This window comes from Ruditapes philippinarum, unplaced genomic scaffold (assembly GCF_026571515.1).
Source record: "Ruditapes philippinarum isolate M1 unplaced genomic scaffold, ASM2657151v2 ctg805_1_1_1_1, whole genome shotgun sequence".
Taxonomy (NCBI): Eukaryota; Metazoa; Mollusca; class Bivalvia; order Venerida; family Veneridae; genus Ruditapes; species Ruditapes philippinarum.
The window spans coordinates 108,496-118,515 of record NW_026858563.1 but is presented as its reverse complement, the minus strand read 5'-3'; the positions used below and the strand labels follow the sequence as shown (position 1 = coordinate 118,515).

At 34.0% G+C, this 10,020-nt stretch overlaps 1 protein-coding gene across 1 annotated transcript; it reads right to left on the bottom strand.

Annotated features, from left to right (window-relative positions):
* Positions 1–2,527: 2,527 nt before the first annotated feature.
* LOC132753597 (BTB/POZ domain-containing protein 6-B-like) lies at positions 2,528–9,778 on the bottom strand. Its single transcript, XM_060744081.1, has 3 exons — positions 9,711–9,778; positions 7,359–7,610; positions 2,528–3,756 (listed from the first exon to the last, which is right to left on the bottom strand). The coding sequence occupies exons 1-3, from the start codon at positions 9,776–9,778 to the stop codon at positions 2,730–2,732; spliced, it is 1,347 nt and encodes a 448-aa protein (XP_060600064.1). The 3' UTR covers positions 2,528–2,729.
* Between the last annotated feature and the right edge of the window lie 242 nt (positions 9,779–10,020).

The window sequence follows — 10,020 nt, the reverse complement described above, 5'->3', positions numbered from 1 at the left end:
TGCTTAGAAAACCTTAGAAATAAAGAACGACTTAGTAAGAAAGGTTTCACGACAAAAAATCTTCAACAAAGGTGAAGGGTAAAAGGCCAAAAAATGTGTTACAATCGATCAAAAAAAGGGACACAAAGAAGAATTTTTGTAAGTGTCAAGTCGTAGATGGTGTTCCAAACAATATGTGGCTCCTGATAAATATACATGCAATGGAATTATTTCAGTTGCTTACCTTGCCCATAAAGCATCCTTATCACATTAGGCTAATTACCAGAAAATTGGTGGAAACATTTCAGTAAGTGTATGCAAGAAATGAGCCACCTACAACAAGTTGTTTTTTGGAAACTTTATTTCGGATGTGCGATTCTCACAATGGTGTACTCTCAATTCAGTTGATTTCTTTAATCCTGAATATTTGCTGAAATAATTATAATTACTTCAATATCGCTACCTTTAATGTATGTAACTTTTTGACACTCTGTCGTCCGTGACGTCGCTAAAAACGACGGCGACGTTTACATGATGTGAGCGCTTTTAGCGCCAAAAGTTGAACATTTGAACTACTTGAATTTTAAGAATGTTATTAATTCTTACACACATTTTTCAGCAGTATAGAGCCAGGCCAGCTTGAACTTCCATTCAGTCTAACCAGACCTTATATACTGTTGGTAGCTAAATTTGTGTATGTCAATATTGAAATCCATAATGAAAATTTGAATGAACTGTTTCAATTCAAAGCGACTTCTCATTTGGGTTCAAAATGAATGGACTCTATGTATTTCTTAGCTCCAGCAGGTGAGTTAGTTTTGGACCTTGGTGTTGCTTTAAATTTGTAACACCCGGGATTAGCCAAACTCAGCTTACCTGTTTCGGAGCCAAAGGACCTTAACTGTTTTGGTGCGCCGTAAAACGAAACAATCAGAATTCAAAGCTGGGTAAATCTACTACCTACATGAAGCAGGTTAAGGGGTTAATTTCATAATAACTTGTTGTTTATTAAAAAACTTTTAATGAATTGATATGTTCTTTTGTTATTATTTATCATGTATCTTTCATTTGTGTTTTGTGAACTGTTATTCTCCTGTGCTGCAATTATTTCACGTGCGTTCATACAGTGCCTTGAGTGCACAAGAATGCTATTATATTTTGACGCAATAAGCGGTTGCTCATGGTTCTAAGGGTTACATTAATTTTTGCGTTTTTACTTTCTTTGTTTCTGGCAACTGGATTACTAGGGTTACTCACGTTTAGATTAAAGTGTTCATCAAGATTAAACATCACCTGACTGTATATCAATAGAATATGTTTTTATCCTACCTGAACCCAAATTGGTAAGCTTTTGCAAATTGTATGGGGCCAGAACAGCCTGTACATCCATTTTCAAGATGTATATTGTTGACTGACTGGAATTATATTTTCATCTTGATACGCTCAACGTTGATAATGGACAGCTTAAAAAATGGAAGCTGGAAAAAGTTGATTCAGCAGATATACGCTAGGAAAGTCTTAAGTAGAATATACAGGATATTATATAGGAACGTTTTGTGTCCCTTAAAAACTGACATTTTAAACAAAAAAGATGACACAATTCATTGTATATCTCAAGCTGGTATGTTTAGACTAACACGCATATTGAACTTGCATACAAATGGCTACACATATTTGGACTTTTCAAACACTTTCATAAGACTGCCCATGAATGTACAAAGGAATTGTTCGCCTTCATAACAGAGTTACAGTTTAAGTGTAGTCGTCCGTTAAATATCGATCGTTTTAGTACTGTACTATTTATTTTTTTTACTCTACAATTACAATTGCCTCTGTAGTGCAAAGGAGAGATAGTGTGTCAATGACTGACATTGAATTGTCGCGTTATTCTTAAAACCACACAATATAACGGCACGCAAGTGAGACAATTAAATGAATTCCGCTTATATATGGATATAGACCATGAGCTGATGTCTGAATAGAGGGGAACAAAAAAGTGCAAGATTTGGAAAGTTTGCTGCCATTTATAATGGCTTAATGCTGCTTTGAAATGCCCTTGCATTTCCCATAAGAACGTCATATATACTTGAAATCAAGTGATGAAATTGAGTACCACAAAAGTCGCTGGCCGGGGGCGTGAGGGATGTTGCACTTCATTCATAGACTTAATAAAACCGAGTCTGCCGTTTTCATGTAATATTATTGTGATTTATGCTTCCGAGGTATCGCAGTTTATCACAATTTTCCCCTGAAACTTATACTCCTTTGTTTGAAAGTGGAAATTCTTTAGACACGCTTCTGTTCTTGGAAACGAAACTTCCACGAAGCTTGCTGATTTGCTTGAAAAAATTGTCCAATATTTTATGTAAGTGTTGTTATATTTTTTGGTCTTAAGGTATAGTTTATTTTTAATACTTTTGGTATACAGGATTGAATACGGCGTAAGAAGGTACTAGTGGGCGTGAGAGATAACATTGTCTCTCATGAACATAAATAAATCGATTCTACAATCCTCAACAATTCGCTGTGTTTTATTGCTCCTTTGCGGATTTTCAAACAATTTATTCTTCTTGTGGAAGCAAACCTCTATGATTTAATTTGCTTCTATCTTAAAGCAGACATTCAGGTCTCTTCCTTTCTTTAACATTTATACAAAATATTGACTAGCAATTTATACAGCAAGAAAAAATATATTTATACGAAACTACGTAAAAAAATTTCAGATATGTGGAACTAACAATCATTTACATTCAAACAAAGGTGATTGTTTCTAAGCCGTCTGGAATTCTGGTGATCATAATATTCTGTCCTTTCACGTTTTCCTGTATATTTGATGTATATGTAAAATGGTTTGGTTGCTGAAATCCAAAACCGAAATTATTCTGATTTTCGTTGCTAAAATGAAACTTGATACTGATATTGCCAGATATGTCGATCGGATTCATGAAGATAAGTTTATCTCCATTAGTTTTATAATCATGAATGTGAACCCCATTGGTGTCAATCCCTGTAACAGTTCCAACAAACGTACCAGTGACAAATTTTAATTTTACGGATATTGTGTTTGGTTTAATTATAACTTGACGTGGAGATAAACAAATTGGAGCTTGTCCCGGACGATTTTTATAACCTTGTATAATTAAGTAACAACCAGGGCTCATACCCATATGTTGCAGACTATGCTTATACTGTCCGATGTTGACAGTAATTGATGCTCCCGGTCTTTTCTCTTGTCTGAATTTCCCTAAAGGTGTCGACCCTTTTGTTGCGTTAAATTGATACAGCGTCAGTAGCTCTTCCTTGGTTAGTATTCCAGATGGAGTAACAACTCGCGCAAAATCTTCTATTGGTATATTCGGAAACCTTATCTGAAACAAAGCTTCCCCAAGTTGATCGCGCATATTTTGTCCAGATTTAGATTCACTATTGTGTTCCGCCCATTTCATTGCTGCTGTAAATACATCTATTTCTTCGCTTGCTAATTCGTCTCGTTTGAGAATATTCAACAATGTTGCGTGCGATAATTCTATAAAACCTGGAGCAGAAAGGACACTTGATGCGTTATCCATGATGAATGAAATACATTTCTCTTGTAGAGGAAACATCTGATAAATGATGGCATGCTCGATTATCTGACACACATTGTTCTCATCAATGTTGTTTTGAAGAAAGTCGGAGCATTGTTTGACAAGACCAGACAAGTTGTACTTTTGTGCTGCATACAAACAAGGTAAGACATTATTTCCGTCAATTTTTGGCTTGTCGGTGTAGACAAATCTAAAATACAGAAAATAAAAATGATTCAATCCAAAAATAAAATGAAACATAAATAAGATATGTTTGTAAGACATGTATGCACACTATCGGCAGCCAATTAGTAATGTGGTCAGGTTTTCATGACTGACTTTTGACCCAGTGAACAAAAAAATAAATAGGAGTTATTTACTGGTCATGAATAGTCACAAGGTATTTGTAACTGTAAAGGTTGTGTGCAGCAATTTTATGACAACATTTATAAAAAATATCAACCAAAGCAACTGCAATTGTTCAGTTATTGGTAAGAAACCATTTTTGCCTACAAGGCCAATGAGAACTTGATATTTGACCACTTGATCCCAAAATCAATAGGGATAATCTACTGGTCATGAACAATCATCATACCAAGTTTAATGTTCCTAGGCATAAGCGTTGTTAACTTATTGATTCGAAACCGTTTTTACCTAAAAGGTCAAAGTTACCTTGACCTTTGACTTAAAAATCAATAGGGATCATCTACTGATCATGTACAATCATCATACCAAGTTTGAAGTTCCATGGCCTAAGCGTTCTTTAGTTATTGATCGAAACCCGTTTTTATTTACAAAGGTCATTGTGACCTTTGACCCCTTGACCTTAAAATCAATAGGGGCCATCTACAAGCCATGTACAATCATCATATTAAGTCTGAACTTCCTTGGCTTACGCGTTCTGTAATTATTGGTTGGTTACCTATTTTTACCTCATGACCAATTTGACTTTTGACCCCTTGACCCCAAAATCAATAAGGGTCATCTACTGGTCATGTACAATTATCATACCAAGTTTGAAATTCCGAGGCCTAAGCGTTCTATAGTTATTGGTCGGAAACCGTTTTACCTACAAGGTCAATGTGACCTTGACCTTTGACCCCTTGACCTCAAAATCAATACGGTTCATCTACTGGTCATACACAATCATCATACCAAGTTTGAAGTTCCTAGGCGTAAGTTCAGTTATTCATTGAAAACCGTTTCTACATACAAAGTCAATGTGACCTTGACCTTTGACCCTTGATCTTCAAATCAATAGATGTCATCTACTGGTAATGTACAGTCATCATACCAAGTTTGAAATTCCTAGGCCTTAGCATTATTTAGTTATTGATTAGAAACCGTTTTTACATACAAGGTCAATGCGACCTTGACCTTTGACCCAAAAATCAATAAGGGTCATTTAATGGTCATGTGCTATAACCATACCAAGTTTGAAGTTCCTTGACTTACGCGTTCTTTAGTTATTGATTGAATACTGTTTTTACCTACAAGTTCAATATGACTTTGACCTTTATCCCCTTAACCCCAAAATCAAAAGGGTTCATCTACTGACCATGAACAATTATCATATTAAGTTTGAAGTTCTTCTTAGAGTTCTTTAGTAATTGATCGTAAACCGTTTTTACCTACAAAATCAATGTGACCTTGATCTTTGACGTCCTGACCCCAAAATCAATAGGGCTCATATGCTGGTCATGTGCAATAATCATACCAAGTTTGAAATTCCTTGGTTAACGCATTCTTTAGTTATAGATTGGAAACAGTTTTTACCAACAGGGTCACTTTGACCTTGACCTTTGACCCCTTAACCCCAAAATCAAAAAAGGTCATCTACTGGCCATGTTCCATCATCATATCAAGTTTGAAGTTTGCATTGACCTAAGCATTTTTTTGTTATTGATCATAAACAATTTTTACCTTCAATGTCAATATGACCTTGACCTTTGACCCCTTGACCCATAAACCAATAGAGATTATCTACTGATCATGTACAATGATGGTACCAAGTTTAAAGTTCCTAGGCATAAGCATTCTTTAGTTATTGATTGGAAACTATTTAGTCTACGGACCGACAGACAAACAAATGGAAAGCAATATACCCCTAAATCTAAGAAGGGGGTTTAGTCAATAAAAAGTAAATTAATGATATACATTGTCTATTTCATCAATATGCAATACAATGATATGTCTGCCTAAGAAAAGAAAACTGAAAAAAAAACAACAAAAACAAACAAGAGGACCATGATGGCCCTGAGTCGCTCACAAGGATCAACTGCTTTTCAGTGTTGGAACTAATCCATTGTCAATATTTTCTAATAGTAAATTTGAGCATAGAATATCGTAAAACAATAATTTGAAGCAATGTCATGACCTTGGGCATTTAAGCTTTAGCTTAAACAGGGCCAATCAAATTAATATGAGCAAACTTGATAACAGACTACCTAAGATTAGTAAGAATGCTACAGACAAAGTTTGATGGTCATCCATAAATTATTTCAGTAAAAGATGTTGGTCATAGGTTTTTCTTTTTTTTCGCTTAAGTGGCCCCTAAAGGGGCCAATCAAATTATGAGCAAACTTAATAAAAGACTACCTAAGAATGCTACAAACAAAATTTGGTTATTATCCATCCATTAGTTCTGTAGAAGGGGACGTTTAAAGGTATTTCTATGTTAAGCTTTAGCGGGACCTTAAAGTTGCGAGCAAACTTGATAAAAATCTACCTAAGAATGCTACAGACAAAGTTTGGTGATCATCCATCAATTAGTTCTGTAAAAGGAGATGTTTCAATGTATTTCAATTTTTACTTTAGCAGCTTTTAAAATGGTCCAATCACATTAATATGAGCACACTTGATAAAAGACTACCTAAGAATGCTACAGACAAAGTTTGGTGATCATCCATTAATAATTTCTTTAGAAGGAGACGTTTAAAGATATTTCTATTTTTAGCTTATTAATAATAAGCGGTCCCTTTAAGGGGCCAATCAAATTTATATGAACAAACATGATAAAAGACTAACCAAAAATGTTACAAACAAAATTTGGTTATCATCCATCCATTAATTCTGTAGAAGAAGTTGACTATAGGTTTTTTCTATTTTTAGCTCTAGACACCCCTGAAAGGGGCCAATCAAATTAATTGAGCAAAGTTGATAAAAGACTACATACGAATGCTACAGACAAAGTTTGCTGAGCATCCATCAAATAGTTTTGTAGAAATAGACGTTTAAAGGTATTTGTATTTTTAGTTTTAGCGGCCCCTAAAATGGGCCAATCAAATTAATATGAGCAAACTTGAAATAAGACCACCCAAGAATGCTACAGACACAATTTGGAGATCATCCATCCATTAGTTCTGTAGAAGAAGATGTCTAAAGGTTTTTCTATTTTTAGCCCTAAAGATCCCTAAAAGGGACCAATCAAATTAATATGAGTATACTTTATAACAGACTACGTAAGAATGCTACAGACAAAGTTTGGCGATTACCCATCTATTAGTTCTGCAGTAGAAGATGTTTAAAGGTTTTATATTTTTAGCTCTGTTGACCCCTAAAAGGGGCTTATTGAAATGACATGAGCAAATTCAAGTGTGACTGTCAAATTTGAAATAAATCTGCCCATCAGATTCAGTGATGAAGACGATTGTTGACGCATGACGACGGACTGACACGAATAGCTCACCCTGAACCTCAAAAAAACATTATGGATAATCACGCATGTTATCAACTTTTAACCTTTTAAGGTCGTCAAAGTTAATAATTGCAGATTCAACATCTGTGCATTCAATGGTATTGTTATATATTAACCTTAAAATCGTCTTCATTACGTCAGGTTTGACATCTTTGATTAACACAGTTTCATCTCCTTTAGCAAGAGAACCATAAAACATGGCTTCAAAAACATCACTGCGCAGGCTCAGTACAAATTTATGGGCCGGAAGTTTCACACTTTTATCATCGCTGAAGGTAAAGCTGATGTCAGAAAGATGTTCTGAGAAGTAAAGATGTGACACACATTGTGCAACCGTTCTTGATTCCCTCCAGTCACGATCAAATGAACTGAAAGAAAAGAAATATTAATTGAAATATCTAAACCTATTTCAAGTTGTCTAAGGAGTATTTCGGGTGTATACAAGATAGTAGAAATTGACTTGATACTTTGATGAGTTTAATTGTGACCAAAACCTTCCATATCTGGTAGGTAAATCCTTTAGATTGTCCTTTACTTTAGAGGGGAGACATGTGTCACTTGGGTCACGGACACCGGTTCGCCCAATGTGCGTCACTTTTTGCAATGCCTTTTATCAATCTTATAATTATTTCATTGAAAATAGGAAAACTGCCACAATTTTAGATTTGCTCCAAATAAGTGGTCATTGAATACGGTTTGTATAAAAAATACTTAAAAATAAAAGTCAGATATTCATGACAGGGTTAACGTGTCAGAATTTGGAAGTCAGATATTCATTAAAGGGATAAAGTTTCAGAATTTGGAATTTCATAAATTATTTACAAAGTCAGGAATTCAATGATATCCCTTATAATACACTTAATCTTTTCAGAATAAATACCGTTACAAGTTTTAAACATATTTGAGACCGGACAAAATGATTCATAAACTATGTTTTGTGGGGATGTAAATATGTTATTGACAAAATAATTTTAACTTGGAATTTTTATACTTTATATGCATTTCGTCCACACCTATTCAACACACAATTTTAGCACCTTTCGAGTTAAGCTTCGATTTACATCGCTTCTATTTTCCATAAACCTCAAAAAACGGCACAATCTCATCTCGCACAACTGCAAAATATCGCTAAATTGTGATTTATTCATAGGTCATGTTACAATTCTTCAATGAAGAAGTAGGTCTTTGAAGTATGTACTGGCAATGTCAAATATCTTCATATCTAAATCTGAACTATGTAGTTAAAGAAATGTAAATATTGTTGTAAGTCTTTGGTGAACATAGTGACCTCCAAGACAGGACCAAGTTTTTGTTCCTGGGATACTATTTCAAGGACATGCTTTCTTTCAAATGTTTATGCTTTAGAATAGATCTTTAGCATTTCCTTTGATACATATGATCTTGAATATCACACAAAAAATTGTAAATTGTGACTGTTGCAAATGATGACATATCCACTATAAATATCACTGAAAAAAAGTAATTTATTATGTTCCAATTAGGAGTTTTCGGTTTTTAGTAAGGACAGGAAGGTAAACCTGTGATTTAATTGATACAAATAGATAGCGTAACTAAAAAATGCTAATTTTAAGAAAATAAATTAAAAAAAGAATTTGTTATGGAAAGGAAAACATTTGTTTTTGTTTGTTTGTTCCATTTTACGCCTTTTCCCAACAGTATTTCAGTCATATAGGCGGGTAGATTCCTAACCATCGTTCCTGAAGAGTTACACCAGTACTAGACTACCTTTCTCCGCGCTAAACTACCGAAGCATCTCCCGGGGATCGAACCCTAGCCAGAGAGGTAACTGGATTAGAAGTAATCGACTCTAACCCCTCGACAAAAGAAAGACTATAAACATATCAAATTGATATAACTAAACACGTTTAATGCAAATTTCATAATATATATATCAAAATTTGCAATGTACTTTATGATTTTCATTAAGTTCAGGTACGCAACAGACATCACACTTGTACACGACCGGAAAATATTAAATTTTTCAAATTGAATTTACAAATGTACCCACTTTACTTGACACTTTGGGGCAAAAGTAAGATTCAAAACTATCAAAAGTCCCTCAAAAACTGAAATAGAATGAAATATACTTTGTTTCACAGCACATTGATATCGATATGAATGTGATATTATTTTAATGAACCAAAACAATGAAAAAAAAAAAGAATATAGCGACGCGGAGATATAATACATTTTGTATAAGACTAACATTTTAATGTAAAATTGTGGAAAAATAGCACAGTCATGTAATGTTCTAACAGGTTAGCATGATTAACATAACAAAAAGCACATTAATAATGAAAGATGCTTTTATTGGCAATAAATCGAAACTAATCAGAAAGATCGAGAAGTGGATAGGCATGCTCCAGCTAATTTATCTCATCTAGAGTGAATTTGCATCTTACTTGTAAAAAATATTTATTTTTGTAAAGATAGTTAGATAATTTTACCTTCTATTGTCTAGATTAGAAGAAACTGCAGATGACGCATTTCTAGAGGAAGCAGCCTTCTGTGACATTTCCTTCGATATGTAACAAGAGCAAGATTGAATCAGAGACATCTATATGTAGATCACAGAAATATATTAATATCAATTTCATCTTATAAATAACGTTTATAACGAGTTTATATTAATTAACATCCTTATTGTAAAAAACGAAAATTGAAGCAACCTAAATTTGAGTCAATTTTGCCTTTCCGTACAAGGAGCCTCATAGAATAAAATAACAACATATCATTCGTGCTATTTAAGTAAGTAGT

Coding starts and splice junctions, on each gene's coding strand:
- LOC132753597 (XM_060744081.1), bottom strand. CDS start 9,778: ATGTCACAGAAGGCTGCTTCCTCTAGAAATGCGTCATCTGCAGTTTCT. Junction 7,611..9,710: donor TCTAATCTAGACAATAGAAG/GTAAAATTATCT, acceptor CTTTTCTTTCAG/TTCATTTGATCGTGACTGGA. Junction 3,757..7,358: donor GTAATGAAGACGATTTTAAG/GTTAATATATAA, acceptor TCTGTATTTTAG/ATTTGTCTACACCGACAAGC.